A 24,111-nucleotide genomic window follows, 5' to 3' on the forward strand; every position below is an offset into this window, starting at 1 on the left:
AATTACCTCTTTCCCATAGCCAGGTTGTGCGTGTGGACTCCTCACCTCGTTCTGTTGGGATCTTAAGTGTCGTAAAAACAGCCTTGTGGTCAGACGATCCAACATAGCCGAGGGGTTGACAAGTGACTATGCCTTCTGCCAGATCACTCACTACTGGGTCAAGGGAGGAGCCAGAGATATGAGTAGGGAAATAAACAAAGTTTCTCATGTCAAACACTGCAAGAAGGTCATCAAAGTCCCTCTGTATAAGGTGCTGGTTGATGTCACCAACAGTTATAATATGTTGACAGTTGTGTTGTAGCAGAAGGGAGTCAATATTTTCCATTAGGAAGTTGATAGGGTCTGCATGTTGCTACTGAGGTCTGTACATTGCACATGCTAGTACAGAGGTACTAGTGTTTATACAGAGCTTGAAGAACATAATTTCAAGATGTGTAGGGGTGGCAACATCAATGTGCTGGGCATGAACACTTTTAGAGAAGCACACAGCAACACCTCCTCCTTGCCCTTGCCTGTCTCTTCTCATCCATGAGGTGTAGCCAGCAATTCTTGCAAAATTTTCTGGAGTCCTGTCATCCAAAAATGTTTCAACAACAGCTATCATGTCGGGACGTCGAGTGTTCACAAAACTGTGTGTGAGCTCTCCAACATTAGTAATGAAACCTCTAATATTGGCCGACAGGATGCTAATAGACTGGCTCCTCATGATGATGTTGTCAGCTTGAGGTGGTGGATGTGTAGGGCATGTAAGGTGCCTGCCCTTGAGAGAGGTAGGGTACTGAGGCAGCTGCAGGGATGTAGGTCTGTGGTCTTGTATAAGGCACAATCCCACCTGCTGGGCTGGGATAGGAGTAGCTAAGTGGGTGACATGTGAGAGTGTTCACCAATTCAGAGATCCTGCTGGTTTGTTCTGAGAACAGGTCTCTAAACAGGTGGCCCTGTCTGTCAAGTTCCTTTTTCTTCCTACACTGGTCCTCCTTATGTCCTTTCTTGTAGCAGTAATTACACCTGGTATCTCTCTCTCTCTCTCTCTTTCTCTGTCTCTCTCTCTCTCTGTCTGTCTCTCTCTCTGTCTGTCTGTCTGTCTCTCTCTCTCTCTCTCTCTGTCTCTCTCTGTCTCCCTCTCCCTCTCTCTCTCTCTGTATCTCTCTCTCTCTACACAGGGTTTGACAAGGTTAAGGATCCCTAGCTTTATTGACAGCTATTTACAGGTTAAGGATTCCTAACTTTATTGGCAAGCTAAGAGCTGTTACCTACATCAGCTCATTTGAAAGCTTTTTTATTGTTATGAGACATACAAGTAGGGAACAGGATGAAGTTGGAGCCATCTGTGGGCCAGCATTTTCATTTGATCAACTGACGTTATCTCGTTGACATCATTATGCTGTACGAATGTGTTCCATACTCGAGTCATCCTGGATATGTATGATCTCAGATGGAGTGATGTTCTGGAGAAGGGTACAGCCAGAGGAAGTTGCTGCTTTCTGCCCGCCTTCGTGGCATAAAAGCTTGTTTCACGCTGTCCTCAAGTGGATCCAAGTGTGGTATTTGACAATATTGGCCTTGTACAACAGTAAGGCCACCCACATCCCTCCTATGTTGAAGGCTCTGCTGAAATGACAGATCTATCCAGGATGGGTCCAGGCAGAGATGAGACGTCCTTGCTCTGTTCTCTCTCTGTCAAGCAGTCGCAGATGAGAGGGGGGCAGGCAAACCAAGAAAGTGGAGCATACTCAAGGTGTGAGCGCATTTCTTGTGCCTCGACAGGATCTTGCAACCCCTACTGTCAAGCAGATGCGAGATACGGCGAAGTGCTGTAAGCTTCCTGGCTGCCTTGTTTGCAAGATTTACAACATGGTTCTTCATGGTTAGTTTGGAGTCAAACTTTCACCCCAAGGATATCAACTTCTTCTCCAGGTGCCAACATCGCCCCATTCATCCTTCACTACTGCGCCAGCATTACCATCATGGTGCCTAGAGACGTCATCATTTGCTTTTTCAGGTGCAAATGTTACTTGCCATCTATTTCCCCAAGCTGATATAGCTCTCAGCTGGTGATTGATGTAGCTTAGAGCAGCTGGCATTTCTTCTCTTGGATAAGTGAATGTCAGTGTACAGTCGTCTGCATATGCATGTGATTCTGGGATGAGATGAAGAAGGTCGTTGAAGTAGACATTCCATAACAGTGGACCCAGCACACTTCCTTGTGGAACGCTTGCCCCAATAGGATGCCTTGCTGATTCCGTTCCATTGAGGACTACACTTAGAGATCTACCATGAAGGTAATCACTGAGGAGACATAGCGTAGAGCCTGCAATTCCCAGTGCTTGAAGTTTTGCTAAGAGGCCCTGGTGCCACACCCGGTCGAAAGCGCCAGCAATGTCCAGTGCTACCACACAGCTGACTTTGGATTCATCCAGTGACTGGTGCCACTTAGTGGAGAGGTTTAACAACAGATCAGCAGCAGAGTAACCTTTCCTGAAGCCATATTGACGATCACAAAGTAGTGAGTGGTAGTCAAAAAAATCTGTCATTTGTCTCTCTCTCTCTCTCTCTCTCTCTCTCTCTCTCTCTCTCTCTCTCTCTACACAGGGTTTGACAAGGTTAAGGATCCCTAGCTTTATTGACAAGCTATTTACAGGTTAAGGAGTCCTAACTTTATTGGCAAGCTAAGAGCTGTTACTTGCATCAGCTCATTTGAAAGCATTTTTATTGTTATGAGACATACAAGTAGGGAACAGGATGAAGTTGGAGCCATCTGTGGGCCAGCATTTTCATTTGATCAACTGACTTTATCTCGTTGACATCATTATGCTGTACGAATGTGTTCCATACTCGAGTCATCCTGGGTATATATGATCTCAGATGGAGTGATGTTCTGGAGAAGGATACAGCCAGAGTGAAGTTGCTGCTTTCTGCCCGTCTTGTGGCATAAAAGCTTGTTTCTCGCTGTCCTCGAAGTGGATCCAAGTGTGGTACTTTGACAATATTGGCCTTGTACATAACAGTAAGGCCACCCACATCCCTCTCTCTCTCTCTCTCTTATTTATTTCATCTTATTTACTCACCTCTCACCCTACTTTAAGACTTCAAATATTTTAAGGTAAGTAATGAGTGTACACTAAATGCATTTTATTACTCTAGAGCTCTTTAAATGTTGAAGTATATTGCGTGGGGTGGCTTGACTGGCTACCGTACCTACCACTCCTAACTTCTTACAATCAACACTACATATTCACTTCTCACCCTACATGAAGACTACAAATATTTTGAGGTAAGTAATGAGTGTACTGTGTGTGTGTTTTACTTTTTGTTGTTTTTTATTGCCTTGTTCTATTGCTAACTTAATATATGTTAGTGTAAACTTATTATCTGACATTTATAAGTGGAAACAAATGGTGTTCTGCTCTCCGGCAATGTCCGCTTTCCGGCAGTAGCCTGGAACCTAACCTGCCATATAAGTGGGGCCCTGCTGTATTTGGTAAAGCCTTCAGTGGATGAAATGTATTAAATAATTTCTTTGTTGAAAATGTCTTTTTTTTCCCATCATATGTACTATGTCATAGTAATTATGGCATGATATACCCTGTCAGGAGGCCTGTGGCTTACCCCTGCTCATTTAATGGAAGAGGAGATTGTTTTTTGCAGTTACTCTCCCAGTTACTGGCCAGACCTAACAGTGTTGAACTTAAAGGACATTTACATTATTCACTAAGTCATGTTAGTGTAATGACAAAGGTTTGGGAAGTTTAATCTTGATCTTACTTTTTTTGTCTGCATCCATAGACAAAGATTTTCCTGCAATTTATTTTTAACATGCAACAAGTATGCATAAAACATTGTGTATGAAGGATGAATTCTATTGATTGTAGATTTGATACCCCTCAAGGGAGGTTTTTTGATGCTGTTGAGGGACTTTTGATCTAAGTAATTGGACCTGTGCTCTCAATTCCTTGAATCAAGTTTGAATACCTTCCATTTCCCCAGGTGCTGTATGACCCTTGTATTGTTGGTTTAGTTCTTAGTGTTGATTATAATAATAATGTTTGACCCTTGTGGGTTTAGTGCTCCACCCATGAATGTAATAATAATGTAGGTATGATCCATCATACATCAGTCATAGTTTTGAAAAGGATACTGTAGTTTATTTCTAAAAGTCAGCTGAATTGATCCAATTCTCTTATAACTCTAATATTTTCATTTCCTTCATTCTTATTTTGTTAATATTTGCTGTCATTACTTTTTTGAGTCTTCATAGCTGCACTATCAATTTTTTTGCTATCTGTCTTTTTATGTAAGGCTCAAAGAAATAAAACATTATCATTATTATAAAAAGTATTATCATGGCTTGATTTTTAGTGCAGTGATAATAGATAACCCCAGAGAGTATACTTCATATATTTAACTATATTAGTACTGAGAAATTAGTGGTCGTACAGTATGTAGGAAGTGGGAGGTAATCTAGTTTGATCTGGGAAGTAGAAAGTAGCTCTAGGTCTTTGGATCAGATGCCTTTCACTGGCATGAAGACACCCATTTTGAAGGTACAGTACTAATGATTGTACTCACCTAATTGTACTCACCTCATTGTGGTTACAGGGATCGAGACTTGTATGCTACAGGATGTTCAAAATGTTTGATTTAATGTAGGATTTAATATGTCATTTGCTGATAATCACCATTTGTTGAATTGTTTCAGTTGTTGCAGTGTATAAAGCATGCATCTCTCTTTGTTTAACTCCTTGTTGCTATGCCCTGTATGCATGCACTTGTGGGTTAGCAAGTAGTTTGCTTATTAGTGTCTCTCCACCAAAACCCTCTTCTTTCCTTGTCATTTTGTTCTTTCTCTTAATGATTTACTCATTTTGCCACGGTGTGCTGACAATATACACCACAATCTGGGGGATCACCCCCTTTTTTTAGATCTCTAACTCTCTGCCACTCACAGCACCTTGATGACAGTTTCATACACTGTATACTACTTGCATTTGTGATTTTGTTTTACAGCTTGAATATGAAAAGGCAATGAAAAGCTATCATGCTTCCCCGAGCTATCAAGCATACTTGAATGCCAAAACAAAGGGTGAGTATGAAATATTTTTCATGCACTTATTACCTTTTGCTCTTTGTTGATTTAGTTTTACAAGTTAACCTCTAAGTAATACTTAATTCATGTGTTTTTCAAGTAATAAAAATAAATTTGGATTTTATAGGTATAGCAGATTGAATTATCTATACCAGTATATACTTGATATGGTGTTTTTATAATTCATCATGGTTTAGCTCACTTAGAAATTTACTAAGAGTCACAGGCAGAATTTTGTGGAAGAAAGTAAAGCACTAATTGCCATTGGAAATAATAAGAACAAAGTTATACACAATATAATAACGTGATATTAAGAGTACTTGTGATTTCTGATTATTTTACTTAATGCAGATAATGAGTGACATTGTTTTACTAATCAAGTCAATTATTTTGTGAAGCATTTTCATAAAATTGTAAAAAAATAATGAATAGACTAAAGTGTGATGTATTACGTATTTTATTTTTTGTTAGTGTAATCCTTATTAACCTTCCAGTTACTACAAATATTCTAATACTCATTTAGGAAAAATTGTGGTTTAGGCTGTGGTTAGAGGAAAGGCTATTAATTCTTTGATTATCAGCACTTAACAAATTCAGGAGTGTGTAGCAGGTGCCAAATTAATTTGTTTAAAAGAAGTCATTTATGAATTTTCTAGATCAGTACAAATTTAGACTTGTTTAAATAGTATATCGAGCAGTAATGTGTACAGGATTCTCAGAGAATAAATTCATTATTGAATATTTTAATTAGGAAAGAATCCTGCGTCACACTGGACAAGACACACTAAAATTTTCAAATGTTCTCAACATGCTTTCCTGGATTAATTACATTCTGTAAGTCGTATGTTGAGTAGTCATCGTATGAAGTTTAGAAGTTGTGTGAAAAGATGAACAAGTTAGGATAAAAATCTTTCTTGTTAGAGGAAAATTGGTTTGTTGTAATTTAAAGTTTGATGTTACAACAAATAAGAATATGATCCGTTGTTATGGAGATAAAAGTGCTTGATAATCGTAGAGTATATATTATAGTTGTTTCATAATATCTGATTTTATTCAAATGTGCAATAAAATTTCTTAAGTTGCTAAATTGATGCACCAATAATTAAATCCACTAAAAGTTTTTTTTTATCTAGGTGTAAATGCTGGGAATTTATAATAGGTATGACATTGTTAAATACAGTGAACCCTTGTATAATGTTTATACTGTACATTCCTGCAAACCACTGCTTTTTGTGAAATTATACAGTCATGATGGGTGCTTTGAAGGGGCTCGAGTCAGAGCATGGCACAGCCATGCCGGTGTGGGATTCATCTGTAAAAAAACTGCATTTGTGGTCACAGTGGGACCTATGCTAACATCTGTATGATATATAGAAATACAATGGACCCCGGTTCACAATATTAATCCGTTCCTGAGAGCTCATTGTAAACCAAAAATATCGGAAAGCGAATCAATTTTCCCCATAAGAAATAATGGAAATCAAATTAATCCGTGCAAGACGCCCAAAAGTATGAAAAAAAAAACTTTTACCACATGAAATATTAAGTTTAATGCACACAAACTGAAGAAGACATGCACAGTTTGTAGTATGTACTCTACTAACAATAGAATACATGACACTTACCTTTAATGAAGATCTGGTGATGATTGATGGGATGGGAGGAGGGGAGAGTGTCGAACCTATTGTTTAGAAGGGGAATCCCCCTCCATTAGGACTTGAGGTAGCAAGTCCTTTTCTGGGGTTACTTCCCTTCTTCTTTTAATGCCACTAGGACCAGCTTGAGAGTCACTGGACTTCTGTCGCACAACATATCTGTCCATAGAGACCTGTACCACTCGTTCCTTTATGACTTTCCTAAAGTGATTCACAACAGTGTCATTGTACAGGTTGCCAACACGGCTTGCAGTAGCTGTCTGAGGGTGATTTTCACCAAAAAAGCTTTGCACTTCAAACCACTTTGCACACATTTCCCTAATCTTTGAAGTAGGCAACTTCTTCACTTTCTCCATCCCCTCCTCCGAAGCAGTTTCCTCAGGTCTGGCCTCTTGCTGTTGAAGATGATCTAGCAGCTCATCAGTGGTTAGTTCGTCATTGTCCTCCTCCATCAACTCTTCCACATCCTCCCCACTAACCTCCAACCCCAAGGACTTCCCCAATGCTACATTGGATTCCTCAACTGGCATAGGCTTCTCAGGGTTAGCCTCAAGCCCTTCGAAATCCCTTTTGTCTACACATTCTGGCTACAGTTTTTTCCAGGCAGAGTTCAAGTTCCTCTTAGTCACTTCCTCCCAAGCCTTACCTATAAGGTTTACACAATTGAGGATATTAAAGTGATCCTTCCAAAACTCCTTTAGAGTCAATAGAGTGTCTGAGGTCACTTCAAAGCACCTTTCAAACATAGCTTTTGTGTACAGTTTCTTGAAGTTGGAAATGACCTGCTGGTCCATGGTTTGCAGGAGAGGAGTGATATTAGGAGGCAAAACTTGACCTTAATGAAGCTCATGTCCCCAGAAAGTCACTCTGCCAAGTCTGTAGGATGACCAGGGGCATTGTCTAATACCAGGAGGCACTTAAGGTCTAATTTCTTTTCAGTTAGGTAATTTTTCACATTGGGGGCAAATGCATGGTGTAACCAGTCATAGAATAAGTCCCTAGTGACCCATGCCTTAGTGTTTGCCCCCCACAGCACACACAAATTAGCCTTGAGGATATTCTTTTGCCTGAACGCTCTGGGAGTTTTTGAGTGATACGCCAATAAAGGCTTCACTTTGCAATCACCACTAGCATTGGCCTGTCTTTCATAGGCTTATGTCCTGGGAGTGCCTTTTCCTCCTGAGTAATGTAGGTCCTGCTTGGCAATTTCTTCCAAAACAGGCCTGTTTTGTCGCAATTAAACACTTCTTCAGGTTTCAAGTCTTCACTGTCTATGTAATCCTTGAATTCTTTCACATATTTTTCAGCTGCTTTTTGGTCTGAACTGGCAGCCACACCATGCCTAATCACACTATGTATGCCACTACGATTCTTAAATCTTTCAAACCAACCTTTGCTGGCCTTAAATTCACTCACATCACCACTAGTTGCAGGCAATTTCTTTACCAAATCGTCATGCAACTGCCTAGCCTTTTCACAAATGATCGCTTGAGAGATGCTATCTCCTGCTATCTGTTTTTCATTTATCCACACCAATAACAGTCTCTCAACATTTTCTAACACTTGCGGTCGCTGTTTCGTAATCACAGTTGCACCTTTTGCAACAACAGCTTCCTTGATTGCCATTTTCCTGGTCACTATAGTAGAGATGGTTGATTGGGGTTTTGTATACAACTTGGCCAGCTCTGACACACGCACTCCACTTTCGTACTTTGCAATTATTTCTTTCTTCATTTCAATAGTAATTAGCACCCTTGGTCTCAAAGGGTTGGCACTAGAAGCTTTCTTGGGGCCCATGGTGACTTATTTTGCAGAAACAAGCACCAAAAACACTGTGATAATATGGAATGTACCGAATGTATCCTTAGATGCGAGCACACTGGCTGGCTTGTAAACACTGGCACACATGGGGCAGTTCAGGCCACACGTGGACACGTCTCGGACGAATCGTGTATACCGGGTTTTGTAACGGGAACCGAGGCAATTTTTTTGCGATATAATGCATCGCATACCGGATTTATCGGATAGCGATGGCATCGCGAACCGGGGGTCCACTGTATACCTAGCTGGATGAATCTTATTAGACCCAACTAGTCCAGTGGTTAACATACTGGCCTATGAATTTTAGGACATACCTGCCATGGGTTCAAGCCCCACTCATTCACTGATGTGTTATGCACCCTGAAGAAATATTGTGGGGGAAAAATATAATTACATCCCAGACTCTTGCTATACAGGTGCTCCTCGACTTACGATGGGGTTACGTTCTGATGAACCGACTGTAAGTTGAAAATATCGTAAGTTTGATATAAATAAGATATGCTAAGTAAGTAAGTAAATAACTTCTGTTACTGAATAAGTAAATAAACAAATAATTGCTGTAACTAATTGCTTTTGCACCATCATAAAGTTGAAATATAAGTCGAACCGTTATAAGCCGAGGAGCACCTGTATTGAAAATGCATTTTGTTTAGAATTTTATGTGGCAATAAGTATGACATATACATACATATATCCTTTTAACTGAGTCACTTATATTAGAAAAATATTCACAGGTTAGCTCTTAGAGACAGGCAACCATCTTGGAATGGTGGTGAAGATTTCTATTTTCTGAACATGTATAGAATGAAAGCCCCTTGCCTGACTACTGTCAGCATTGCTCTGTTTGCCACATTCGCTTACCATAATGAAGCTACAATAAAACCTCACTAATGGACTAATATGGGTGTGCGTTTATGTCCAGTAATGCCAGTTATCCATTGAATCTGAATAGTAACATTAATGGACAGTCTTGGAATAAATGACTTTGTCCATTGTTTCCAAAATCTATTTTCCCAGTGGTTCATAACAATAATGAAGGATCCTAGAAAAAAAAAAAACTTTGTGGTCCAGATATTTTCTGTTCAAATCAAAATCTATTCAATTGAAGTTTGTCATACAGCCTCTCCTCACTTAACGGAGTTCTGTTCCTCAGACCACGTCATTAAACGAATTCGTCGCTAAGTGAGGAGCATACTATAATGGTAGTGAGTTTGTGTCAACCATCTTTGATATTGTTTTAATGTCACCATTTATAACATTTCTGGTATATTTTTAATGCACCATTTATAACATTTCTGGTATATTTTTAAATGTTTATACAGTAGTGTACTATATATTGAAAGAAACAGAATAGAGGAAATCAGCTCTAATATACACTATTTAGGTATGAATACTGGTCAGAGAGCCCGTTGTAAGTCTGAGGCGTCGGTAAATGAATACGTCGCTAAGTGAGGAGAAGCTGTATTGAGGATTTACTATATCAAGCATAGGGAGAGAGAAAAAAAAAAGGAAAGTGAGAGGGGGAAGAGACAGGGAACCGAATGGGAAAGAGAAAGTGGGAAGAATTGTAGACAAGGGAGGCCTAGTCAAGGACTGTGTTGTGGGGGCATTGACCCCCAGAATACCCTCCAGGTAGACTCCAGGTGGATAGGGATAACAAAAATTATAGCAGGCATTACAATAAAATTACTCTGCTAACATGCATGTTTATAATAAAGAATACATTGGTAAATATTTGAATGTTGCCAAGTTATATTATTAGTGATGATAATAGTGGTAAAGCCAGACCAGCAAAACACTCTTGGCCCAGTATTCCTACATATGGTTTTTCAGTCTATATAAATTTTTGGCAGAAGGAATAATAATAGTGAACTTGTTTGAGAATAATGCAAATATCCTATACAAAATAAGTTGTCGTTGTCTTAAAACAAACCGGCCATATCCCACTGAGGCAGGGTGATCCCCCCCCCCCACACACACACACCACCACCACCAAAAAAAAAAAAAAAAGTTTCTCTTTTTAAATATTGTAATGTATGCAAAATAAGTATGGTAATATATATGATTGTAAATCCCTACGAGAAGACTTAGGTAAATTGAGCGAAAGATGAATGATTAAATTTGCTATAAATAAGTGTCATATAAAGGAAATGAGAGAAAGCAATAATAGGCCTCATAAAGAAGAGGGATTGTAAAATATTGAAAATTTTGAACAAAGAAACCCAAGATTCATTGTAGGCAAAACACTGTCACAGATTGCATGTGTGAGAAGACCAGCAACTCATATTCATTACTAGCATACTTTATCATAACCTGTAAAACCCTGCAGAAAGACTTAGATAAATTGAGCATCACGATGGATATTAGGTCAAAATCTGAGTATGCAGTGAAGTTATGTCTGAACCTTAACAAAACATAGAAAAGATGGAAAATATTATTCAAAGAAAGGGCACAAATGGCTGAGTAAAATAAATATAGTAGTATAGAAAGGTGTTAACACTACATTATTCTGCTCCTATGCCAATAAACAGCACTCGCCTCAGACGTATACTTTTTCGTATTAATTTTTCTATGGCATTTTAATGATACTGTAATTACATGAATGAAAAAAAAGTTTTTTATTGGTTTCTTTGGTTGGTAGCATGACAGAAGTTGTAGTAGAGATAACCAAAACACTTCACCTACTCCAGGATGGAGCAAAATTTAACCCTTTCACTGTTGGCACCCTCAAATTGAAAGCTCCTGTGCTTGCATGTATAAAAAAAAATAAAAATAGTCTTATATTCTAAAATGGTAAAAAATCTTTTCTTTAAAGGTAATGACACCAAAAATGCAGAATTTGATGTAATACTTAGGGAGTTATGCAGGTGGACAATTGGAGGTTGGGGAGCACTTTACATATTGGTGATTTTATCCACTTTGAGGTTTATTTTAGGCCAGTACCAGTGCTCAAAATGACCCAGTTCCCAGCAATTTTCCTAGTTTGCCTTCTGTAGTATTCATTGATCAGAAGGCTGTCTATTAACAAGCAAGAACTAAGAATTAAGTTCCTGGAGTCAGTAATTTGACCAGTTTTACTCTGTTTTCATCAAATTCCAATATAAAAGCAAGAGCCAAAACAAACACTGTAGGCTCTCCAGTCACTAAAGCAATTTTTCCTCTTCGTTAATCATGTCCCTATATGCATCTTCTATATAACACTTGCTCACTGTTTGAATCCACCATCACACAAAAAAATGTCAACACTTTTACCTGCATCTTGGCTAATAAGCCATAACCAAGTATGCTTGGTAATGGTTTATGTCTAAGTAGGCCTAAATAACAAAAAAAGGCACAATACCATGACTGGAATGATACACAAATAACCCGCACATAAAAGAGAGGATCTTACGACGACGTTTCGGTCCATCTTGGACCATTTACAAAGTCACAAAGTCAGTGTGACTTTGTAAATGGTCCAAGACGGACCGAAACGTCGTCGTAAGATTCTCTCTTTTATGTGCGGGTTATTTGTGTAAGTAGGCCTAGTAAAAACAATTAAAGCAGACCTTAAGGGTTGTTTTGTGACCCCTACCCTTTCCAAAATTGGCAGTTTTTACTATTCTTAGGCCTATTTTAGATCACTTCCAGTCTGAAAATGACCAAAGTCTTCTCCAGTTCACTAATGTATCTTCCAGTCTATCTATTGAAATCAATAAACCCATGAAAATATGCCTAGAAAATTCCTCAAATTTGGTATTTTAGCCCAAACATAGGGTCAGAGTTTTTGTTTTATACTGTGTGGACCCATTCTCTGATGTTAAGTTGAAAATTTACTACTCGCATCAAATTTGAGGGTGCTACGATTTTCTATGTAGATGACACTGGCCCCATTCGTGTAGATCTATGTGACCAACAGTGAAAGGGTACATTACTCAATTTTTTATGTTGTGGAAGTTAGTCAAAGTATAAATTACATTATACCAAAACTTTGTCAAGGTATACATTGCACAAGGGTTTACTGTAGTTAGCTTTTTTTTTTTAAGTGTAGTATAAAGCAAAAGAAAATTATCCCACTCATTTCTTGATTAGTGAAAAAAAATAAAGAACACATTTGTTGAAGAGAAGATGAAACCACAGAAGCCTGTTGAAAGATTAAAATTCAGAAGTGTTTTGGAAGTCGCATGATGATTTGTTCCACATAATGGATGTAGAGTGAAAAAAGTAGTGTTTAGTGTTCTATTCTAGGAGTAGGTGTAGATATACTGGACAGCAAGACTGCTTTTGAATGAATGATAGTGTTTCCTTCTGTGGGTCACCCTACCTTGGTGGGAAACATCCTATTTCATAAAAATCAACAACTATGATCATGCTTTCAATGTAGAAATGGAATGTAAGATGCCAACTGGTGAGTGTTATACAGTATTTGAATACAGTAAGCCCTAGTTATTTTGGAAAATAGAGATGCATTCCAGACACTTCCCTGAGTTCCATTCTTTTATTGTTAACCTCAGTATATAATGCACTACTTGCATTTTATGTAAAATTCGAGTTACTTTATATACTCAGATACTGGTCAGTCTTGTGTATGTCCACCCCTGACTTTTTTCTTCTAAATAATTCATACTTTTCTTTATATTTTGTGCACAAGTCTTAATATTTTATAGTAAAAAAAGAAAAAATTGAAATGTAGAATACTGTGATGGGTGTTTATATAGTGTTGTAATTACTGCATCAAGGTCAGTTGAACACTGTGACTTGCTCTTGGTAAAAATTATGATCTTCTAATCTGTATTATTAGTACAGTGGAACTTTGGTTTTTGTAATTAATTAGTTCCAGAAAGTCTGACAAAAATCGAATTGTACGAAAACTGAAGCAATATTTCCCACAAAAAATAATGTAAATCCAATTAATCCGTTCCAGACACCCAAAAATATTTACAAAAAAATACATTTTATAGAGATTTACTGTAGTTTTACATACAGAAAACAATGAGAAATAAATATAAATGACTAATGAAATAGATAAATGAACATTTAACATCACTTTTACCTTTATTGAAGACTCTTGTTGGCGTATGGAAGACAGCGAAGAGGGGAGAGGGAGGAGGAAAGGTTATTATTTGGAATGGGAATTCCCCTCCATAAGGACTTCAGGTATCAAGGCCCTCTCCGGGGTTACTTCCCTTCTTTATCTTTTACTGGCACTAGGACCAGCTTGAGAGTCACTGGACCCCTGTCGCACAAAAAATCTGTCCAGAGAGGTCTGTCATTGAACATGTTGCAGACACGGCTTGCAACAGCTTTATTATGGTGATATTTCTCCACAAAACTTTGCAACTCATTCCATTTTGCACACACATCCTTAATCACTGAAGAAGGCACATTCTTCCCTCTCTCTTCCTCCTCTGAAGAAATTTCCTCAGCTGTGATCTGTTGCTGTTCCAGTTGAAGGTCTTGCAGCTCTTCAGTGGTTAGCTCTTTCCTGTGGTCGTCCACCAATTCTTCCACCAAAACACTATCTCCTGCTAGCTGTTTTTTGTTGATCCACACCAACAGTAACTTCTCAACATCTTCAATTGTTTGCGATCTGTTTTGTTAGCATATTTACCCTTTTCGCAACATCAGCTTCCTTGATTTCTTTTTTCTTCACCAGGATGGAACTGATTGTTGATGCGGACTTCCTGTACATCCCGGCGAGATCAGCCATGTGTACGCCACTTTTGTACTTTGCTATGAGTTCTTTCTTGAATTCTATCGTGTTTCTCGCCTTCTTTATCTAAGGGCTGGCACTCGGAACTTTCTTTGGCCCCATGGTGGCTTATTTAGCAGTCGCACTTGATAAACAAGCACAAAAAACAATGGATTATTATTAAATGTTATCCGAACACACGGGGTAATGTTCACTCGATGAGAAACAATGCCACACTGAGTCAGAACTTGTGGGATGCTTTGTGTGGGTGTGGGCAGGCAGACACGTCTGGTATGAACCATTATCAACTCTATGAAAACCGAGCAGATGTACGAAAGCTGGGACAAAATTTAGACGAAAAAAGTCATCGAAAACCAAATCCTACGAAAACCAAAGTTCCACTGTATAGCCTTATGCCAAATACAGGATATGGAAAATAAGTACCATATATAATTAAAAGGGATATAAATAAGGCACTGAAAATATGTAATAAAGTTAAATGAATTTGTTTTTTTAAAGAATACGAGAAAGTGCCATTTGAACAATGGAATTGTGGATGGGTAAACAAGGTAAAAATTACCAGCTCTCTGTTCTTATTGGGCATTCTCTTATATGGGAAAACATTGGCTTGTCAGTGTAGTAGTAGATGAGTGATACCCTGATGACAGTTCCTTTACAAAGGGTTGGGTATGGTCTCCATTGTTGCTGTGCAATAAACAAAAGAATATGTGAGAAAGGCACTACTGCTATTACAGTGCTCATCACTAGAGTAATCCAGCCCCCCTCTCGAGCGACAACCAGAAAATAGATTATCCCTTGTGCCTTAGGATGTCTCAACTGTCTCAAGGTTTCATAGGGTAAATTTCTTCATGGCTCATGAATGGTGCTCTCCAGCCTTGGGAGTTGGCTGATATCCTTTCCATAGTAGATCTCTCTATCACTACTTAGAAGTTCTCAATGGGGTTAAAATCTTGGGAATTTCCTGGCTAGTCATCAAAGAAGGGTACTTCACACTCACTTAAGTCATTGAATAACAGATTTTGTGGTGTGGCAAGGAGCATTGTCTTGCATAAATATCATTGCACCACACTGCATGAAAGTTTCAGGCAAATGGTCCCAAAGTACCTCTAGGTTCGTTGTTACAGTAATTCACGGAGAGAAATGGAAAAGCTGACACATCCACGCTTTTGTGTGTGTGTGTGTGTGTGTGTGTGTGTGTGTGTGTGTGTGTGTGTGTGTGTGTGTGTGTGTGTGTGTGTGAGTGAGTGAGAGAGAGAGTGAGTGAGTGAATGAGTGAAAATTTAGGTATTTTGAGCTTCAGTATACAATGTACAGTGGTACCTTGACTTACGACTTTAATTTGTTCCATGACCGAGCTCATAACTCAGTTTGCTCATGTGTCAAATCAATTTTCTTCATTGAAGTTAATTGAAATGTCATTAATCCATTCCAGAAGAATTCCTGGCTCTTGGGAGGCAGGAGAAAATACTTCAGTATAATGCTAATGTCAAATCGCCGGCTTATTTATCTATCACAATTCATCCAATATGACATAAATAGTATAAATAACATAGAAACAAGATATATACTCTAGAATGAATAAAATGTCATTATGTGACGAGTGGTGGCAGCCACTCCCGAGGTAAAAATAATTATCGCTCTGACCATATCTTCCCATTCTTGCCCTTCTGAGGTCTTATTATAAGACAAAACAGTGTTTGTGAGGCTAACTGCACTAGATCACTAGTTTCATAAGGAAAACACTGAAACAAAAGCGATTTTCTCGTGTTTTTCTATGATTTCATGCTTAATACAATGGACATCATCATCTCAGCGCTGTCCTTTGCACTTACTTTCTTAGGACCCATGGTTAGAAAAAAGAAATTTGGCAAAATAACCGCACAAAACGCTGGGATGCTGGGTGGATGTTGTGGTGTTCGCTTCGCCAATTAGTGGCGGCGTATCTGAAGCTCACTCGTAACTCGGATTTTGGCCCGCAATTCAAAGCAAAAAATCAACCAAGCGACAGCTCATAACTCAGAAAACTTGTAAGTTGGGGCACTCATAAGTCAAGGTACCACTGTATGTCTAATAAGAAAGTGCAGCATACAAAGGTCTGGTAACCATTACATCAGAATCTTGAAATACAGATAGGCATAGAAAACCCACAATATTATTTAACCCTTTGAGGGTCGACAGACCCTCTCCGAGGCTTGTTCTCAGGGTCGGCCAAATTTAAAAAAAAAAATATTTTTTCTTGTGAAAAGATAGAGAATCTTTTCCCGATCATAATGACACCAAAAGTATGAAATTTGATGGAAAACTTACGGAATTATGCTCTCGCGAAGTTAGCGGTCTCGACGATGTTTACGCATCGGTGGTTTTGCCCACTTTGAGCCCTATTTTCGGCCAATTCCAGTGTGCTAGTCGACAAAAATCATAACTATTTCTCTAGAACTCCATTTTTTCTATTGAATGAGTACAAGAAACTACCCATTTACTGATGTCAACTATCCAATACAGTGGTCAGAATTTAGCAATTTTGCCAATTTCACACAAATTTCAAAAGATGCCAATTTCCAAATAGGGTCCAGAATAAACAAGAAAGACATTCCTGGCACAAAAATAACATTTCCTCTGTTCGTTAGTCACATCCCCAGGCCCCTCTTATATTTCTTTGGCTTTCCACTTTCAATTTTTATTCTTACAAAAAATAGAAGATTTACTGTTATGCAGACTGCTGCATTAGTGTAGAAATGGTATAAATAATATCAGCGCACTTGTGAAAGAATATTAGACTCACCAGTTGATGTGTATTGGAGGCTTACTTGTTTACTTTTGAGCTTTGGTAAAAATCGAACATTTCTGCTAATTTGAGCTCAATTTCAAGGTACTTTTCATTGTAAAACCAGTCAAAATGATCTCAATTTCTGTAATATGTCTTCCATTCTATAAAATGAGACCAAGAAAACTAGAATACAACAATAAATACCACATGAAAATACAGTGCAAAGTCGCTGTTTTATTCCAAAAACACGGTCAAAGTTTTTTTTTTATCATTATGCACTGTGTGCTGCAGGATTTTTTTTTATACTGCACACACTGACCACATAGACCCATTCTTTCATATGTATGCCTACCAGCTTTTTCCCACTAGATTTGAGGGCGCTAGAATTTAGGCATACTAGTATGTCAAAAACCCTGGGTCGTAAGCCGTACTAGTACGGCCGAAACTCTCAAAGGATTAATAGCACAGTAATGCTCTGAGACCTATGCTTTCACTCCATTGGGTGAGAAAGCACAGCAGTCATCATGGAAATGGATGTAACTAGACTATGGTGTTAAGAATTGGCAGCTGTTCAGAAATCCAGTCATTAAAAGAAAACCAGGAAGTCTTTTAGGTTGTCACGTCTGGCCTCACTTTGGTTCAGTAGCATTATTGTCTTTTGACCTGATGAGTTATGTGCTCCTGTGCTTTTTCTTAAAAAAGATTGATTAGTAAAATGTCTGTCAAATCGTTTCTCTTCTTTGTGGTGTTTTATTAATATATTCAGCAGTGCTGAATATCCCACTTGGGTTTAGAGCTTTCGTGTTAATTTACTATTTTAATACCTAACTTGCTTACTATTTGGAGAAAAACACTGTTCAAGGATGGACCGTGATGAAAAATATAGCTATACCAAGATGTCTTCGTGTGTTTGGTAGAGCCCTTCCTTCTGTATATAATCTTTAGTACATTTGAAGGTTTATATAGTTAGGTTTAGTAATGTATTTATTCTGTATATTAGTCCCATGTAACTGGACTTGCAACATAGTGTGTTAGTTTAAAAGAAAGATACAGCACTGTAGTAAGAGTACAATCGAGCAGTATGTTAGCTAAAGCTGAGTACAATAACTCATGAAATGACTTTCTGGATTAAGCAATCTTTCTTTATTACTGAATTTTTGGTCTTGAAATTTGAGTCATGTGTAGGCCATAAGTTTTAGTTTATGATAATGCACTGAACTCCCTTATTGGATATTGATATTTCTATATCACATAAAAATTAAAGAATTTGTCCCCAAAGCTATGACTTTTTTTTAATTGACATCGAACTAGAATTCCTTGAAAATGTTATGAGTATTACCTGTCAGATTTGAGATTACAAACTGAGGTAATCATCATTTTAAATTTTTAAGTGCCCTGAATGACGGGTCATCCTTAATCTAATAAGTAGGAAATGCATTAGTATTTTTTCATAGAATTCCTATTGATATATATTGTGCTTGCCTTATGACTCTCATATTGTCACAGGCATTTTGAAAAATGCAGGAAATTCATTCATTTGATCATTGAAAGTTTTTTCTTGATCCATTATATATTCTGTACAGTACAGCAAATATCACATGGCAAAATACACATATTTTCCCTTAAATATTTATGTAATTAGGATGATTAGTTTAATTTGTAAAACAATGTTTGGAAATATGATTTTATTTGGTAATCAAAGAGCAATTTCCTAAGTATATACTTAAGTCATCATTTTATACAATTTCAACAGAAACAAATGTTTCTGGGCTCACCAGGTTTTCTCCCATCAGCAGGATCTGCAGCCACAGAAGAAAAAGAAATAATTGACCGATCATCCAGTACTACCACGCCAGGGACCAAACTTGATCGCCGTATTGATATCCAGCCAGCTGAAGATGAGGACGGTGAGCTGCTCATGCTTTAATTACTTACAAAGTTTATATTGTTTTATTTTGTTGTAGTAGTAAACTGTTATTGGCTGAAATTTGTTTTTGTTTCTTCAGTGGTCATCTCCTGCCAATGGAGGGTAACCCAAACAAACAAAAAAAAAAAATCCACCATCATTCATTCAATCACTGTCTTGACGATTGCAATTTTCCCACCCCTCCCATCTCCAAGATTCAAGTCTGGCTAGCTGGTTTTCCTGAATCCCCTCATAGTTACCTTGCTCACACTCCAACAGTACATCCATTAAAAACCTTTGTTTCCATTTATTTTTATGTAACATTCTCAAGCCTGTTGAATGTGTAATCTCCTAAAACTTATAGCCTCTTTTACCCCCCTTCCTCCATCTCTTTCTGGGATGACCCTTACCCCTGTACATTTTACCTGAGATTTATATGCCCTCTTCATTATTCTATTCCTCTCTGTCCTCTCTACATGCATAAACCATTTCAGCAACCCTCCAGAATTATGCAGTTAGTGACCCCACATCACATTTTAATTTCTGCACTCTGAATTCTCTGCCTGATATTCACACTACACAGTACTCTCAAACATGACATCTTTATCTACATTGTGTTTTGATGTAAGTTTGTGTTTATAGTAGAGCAGTACATAGTTTAATTGTAAATTATGGAATTATGTCACTAGTGTATTTATAAAAAGTTTGCTCATTGTATAATAGTGATAAGTAACTAAATTGTAATGAAAGTACAATAATCATTATTCAACAGATTATGATGATGGACTAAGTGTAAAGCATGTAGGCCATGCTAGATATGTGCGGAATCATCGCCTCATCAATGAGATATTTTCTGATACAGTTGTACCTGATGTAAGATCTGTGGTCACAAGTCAGCGCCTGACAGTGTTAAAACGACAGGTTCAGTCTTTGACTATGCACCAGGTGAGCAACCTTTTTATTTATTTTTTATTATCACACCGGCCGATTCCCACCAAGGCAGGGTGGCCCGAAAAAGAAAAACTTTCACCATCATTCACTCCATCACTGTCTTGCCAGAAGGGTGCTTTACACTACAGTTTTTAAACTGCAACATTAACACCCCTCCTTCAGAGTGCAGGCACTGTACTTCCCATCTCCAGGACTCAAGTCCGGCCTGCCGGTTTCCCTGAATCCCTTCATAAATGTTACTTTGCTCACACTCCAACAGCACGTCAAGTATTAAAAACCATTTGTCTCCATTCATTCCTATCAAACACGCTCAAGCATGCCTGCTGGAAGTCCAAGCCCCTCGCACACAAAACCTCCTTTACCCCCTCCCTCCAACCCTTCCTAGGCCGACCCCTACCCCGCCTTCCTTCCACTACAGACTGATACACTCTTGAAGTCATTCTGTTTCGCTCCATTCTCTCTACATGTCCGAACCACCTCAACAACCCTTCCTCAGCCCTCTGGACAACAGTTTTGGTAATCCCGCACCTCCTCCTAACTTCCAAACTACGAATTCTCTGCATTATATTCACACCACACATTGCCCTCAGACATGACATCTCCACTGCCTCCAGCCTTCTCCTCGCTGCAACATTCATCACCCACGCTTCACACCCATATAAGAGCTCCCTCATACATTCCCCTCTTTGCCTCCAAGGACAAAGTTCTTTGTCTCCACAGACTCCTAAGTGCACCACTCACTCTTTTTCCCTCATCAATTCTATGATTCACCTCATCTTTCATAGACCCATCCGCTGACACGTCCACTCCCAAATATCTGAATACGTTCACCTCCTCCATACTCTCTCCCTCCAATCTGATATTCAATCTTTCATCACCTAATCTTTTTGTTATCTCATAACCTTACTCTTTCCTGGTGAACTTCTCTTCAGAATCTCCCAAGAGCACAGTGTCATCAGCAAAGGACTGTGACAACTCCCACTTTGTGTGTGATTCTTTATCTTTTAACTCCACGCCTCTTGCCAAGACCCTCGCATTTACTTCTCTTACAACCCCATCTATAAATATATTAAACAACCACGATCACACATCCTTGTCTAAGGCCTACTTTTACTGGGAAAAAATTTCCCTCTTTCCTACATACTCTAACTTGAGCCTCACTATCCTCGTAAAAACTCTTCACTGCTTTCAGTAACACCTCCTACACCATACACTTGCAACATCTGCCACATTGCCCCCCTATCCACCCTGTCATACGCCTTTTCCATCCATAAATGCCACAAAGACCTGCCTTATCTAAATACTGACTTATATGTTTCACTGTAAACACCTGGTCCACACACCCCCTACCTTTCCTAAAGCCTCCTTGTTCATCTGCTATCCTATTCTCCGTCTTACTCTTAATTCTTTCAATTATAACTCTACCATACACTTTACCAGGTACACTCAACAGACTTATCCCCCTATAATTTTTGCACTCTCTTTTATCCCCTTTGCCTTTATACAAAGGAACTATGCATGCTCTCTGCCAATCCCTAGGTACCTTACCCTTTCCATACATTTATTAAACAATTGCACCAACCACTCCAAAACTATATCCCCACCTGCTTTTAACATTTCTATCTTTATCCCATCAATCCCGGCTGCCTTACCCCCTTTCATTTTACCTACTGCCTCACGAACTTCCCCCACACTCACAACTGGCTCTTCCTCACTCCTACAAGATGTTATTCCTCCTTGCCCTATACACGAAATCACAGCTTCCCTATCTTCATCAACATTTAACAATTCCTCAAAATATTCCTTCCATCTTCCCAATACCTCTAACTCTCCATTTAATAACTCTCCTCTCCTATTTTTAACTGACAAATCCATTTGTTCTCTAGGCTTTCTTAACTTGTTAATCTCACTCCAAAACTTTTTCTTATTTTCAACAAAATTTGTTGATAACATCTCACCCACTCTCTCATTTGCTCTCTTTTTACATTGCTTCACCACTCTCTTAACCTCTCTCTTTTTCTCCATATACTCTTCCCTCCTTGCATCACTTCTACTTTGTAAAAACTTCTCATATGCTAACTTTTTCTCCCTTACTACTCTCTTTACATCATCATTCCACCAATCGCTCCTCTTCCCTCCTGCACCCACTTTCCTGTAACCACAAACTTCTGCTGAACACTCTAACACTACATTTTTAAACCTACCCCATACCTCTTCGACCCCATTGCCTATGCTCTCATTAGCCCATCTATCCTCCAATAGCTGTTTATATCTTACCCTAACTGCCTCCTCTTTTAGTTTATAAACCTTCACCTCTCTCTTCCCTGATGCTTCTATTCTCCTTGTATCCCATCTACCTTTTACTCTCAGTGTAGCTACAACTAGAAAGTGATCTGATATATCTGTGGCCCCTCTATAAACATGTACATCCTGAAGTCTACTCAACAGTCTTTTATCTACCAATACATAATCCAACAAACTACTGTCATTTCGCCCTACATCATATCGTGTATACTTATTTATCCTCTTTTTCTTAAAATATGTATTACCTATAACTAAACCCCTTTCTATACAAAGTTCAATCAAAGGGCTCCCATTATCATTTACACCTGGCACCCCAAACTTACCTACCACACCCTCTCTAAAAGTTTCTCCTACTTTAGCATTCAAGTCCCCTACCACAATTACTCTCTCACTTGGTTCAAAGGCTCCTATACATTCACTTAACATCTCCCAAAATCTCTCTCTCTCCTCTGCATTCCTCTCTTCTCCAGGTGCATACACGCTTATTATGACCCACTTCTCGCATCCAACCTTTACTTTAATCCACATAATTCTTGAATTTACACATTCATATTCTCTTTTCTCCTTCCATAACTGATCATTTAACATTACTGCTACCCCTTCCTTTGCTCTAACTCTCTCAGATACTCCAGATTTAATCCCATTTATTTCCCCCCACTGAAACTCTCCTACCCCCTTCAGCTTTGTTTCGCTTAGGGCCAGGACATCCAACTTCTTTTCATTCATAACATCAGCAATCATCTGTTTCTTGTCATCCGCACTACATCCACGCACATTTAAGCAACCCAGTTTTATAAAGTTTTTCTTCTTCTCTTTTTTAGTAATTGTATACAGGAGAAGGGGTTACTAGCCCATGTGAGCAACCTTACCTGTTGTAAATCCCAGCAAGGGAGACTCCCTGCTACTGGCAAAGAAGCAAAAGTTTATGGAAGCAGGTGACAGCTTTCAGGGAGAACTAAAAAAAGTAAAGGTAATAAAATTGCCCCTTTGTAATTAGTAAATCAAGATATATATAGTAGATTTACTTAATGTAGTAATTGCTAAATTTTTTTGACTCTTGCATTGTAAATTTACACTTAAATCATAGCAGGTTTAACCCTTTTACTGGCTGTGCCATCTTACTATGGCTTTGAGGTCACTGTCAGTGCCGTAGTACCACACCATGAGCTCAGATCACTCGGATAAGCTGTGAGCGGTAAATTTGGGCATAGATATGAGAGAATGGGTCTGTGTGATAAGTGTGCACCACATAAAAAAATCCTGCAGCTCGCAGTGCATGATAAGAAAAAAATTGCGACCTTGTTTTTGGTTTAAAACAGTGAATTTGTGTTGTGTTTTCATATGGTTTTTATGGTTGTATTCTCAGTTCTTGGTCTCATTTTATAGAATAGATGATATATTACAGAAAGAAGAGATGATTTTGATTGGTTTCAAGATTGAAAATAACTTGAAATTGAGCTCAAAGTAGCAGAAATGTTCAATTTTTGCCGACATTCAAGAGTAAAAGAAATCATGTCACTCATCCAACTGGTGGGTCTAATATGCATTCACAAGTGTGCTGATATTATTTATATAATTATTACAATATTGCATATCAGTAAAACTTTTTTTTTTTGTGTGTGTGTGTGTGAGAATAAAAATTCTGTATGAATACAAAAAATGGAATTCATGTGTAGCCTGTGAACATAACTAATGAACAGAGGATGTGTTACTTTAGTGCCAGAAATGCTTGCATTGCTTATTCTAAACCCTATGTGAAATTTGCCAAATTACCAATTTCTGATTACTTTTTTTTTTTTTGGGTAGGTGAAGTAGTTGATTGGGTGATTTTTGTGTGCTCATTCAATAAAATAGAACACATGCTAGCGAAATAGCTAAGAATTTGGTCGACTGGAACATTGTAATTGGCCTAATATAGGACTCAAATTG

The 24,111-nt window shown here is 38.4% G+C and overlaps 1 protein-coding gene across 1 annotated transcript in view; it reads left to right on the forward strand.

Moving 5' to 3' along the window:
* The window catches only part of LOC128699329 (SWI/SNF-related matrix-associated actin-dependent regulator of chromatin subfamily E member 1), a 146,771-nt gene that overhangs the window by 107,687 nt on the left and 14,973 nt on the right, over positions 1 to 24,111 (forward strand). The window contains exons 9-12 of the mRNA XM_070098243.1: positions 18,800 to 18,928; positions 19,700 to 19,872; positions 22,254 to 22,266; positions 23,043 to 23,152. Of these exons, the coding sequence (XP_069954344.1) occupies positions 18,800 to 18,928; positions 19,700 to 19,872; positions 22,254 to 22,266; positions 23,043 to 23,152 (425 nt within the window). The remainder of the gene's footprint in view (positions 1 to 18,799; positions 18,929 to 19,699; positions 19,873 to 22,253; positions 22,267 to 23,042; positions 23,153 to 24,111) is intronic.

Source organism: Cherax quadricarinatus, chromosome 61 (genome assembly GCF_038502225.1).
Source record: "Cherax quadricarinatus isolate ZL_2023a chromosome 61, ASM3850222v1, whole genome shotgun sequence".
In the NCBI taxonomy this organism is placed as follows: Eukaryota; Metazoa; Arthropoda; class Malacostraca; order Decapoda; family Parastacidae; genus Cherax; species Cherax quadricarinatus.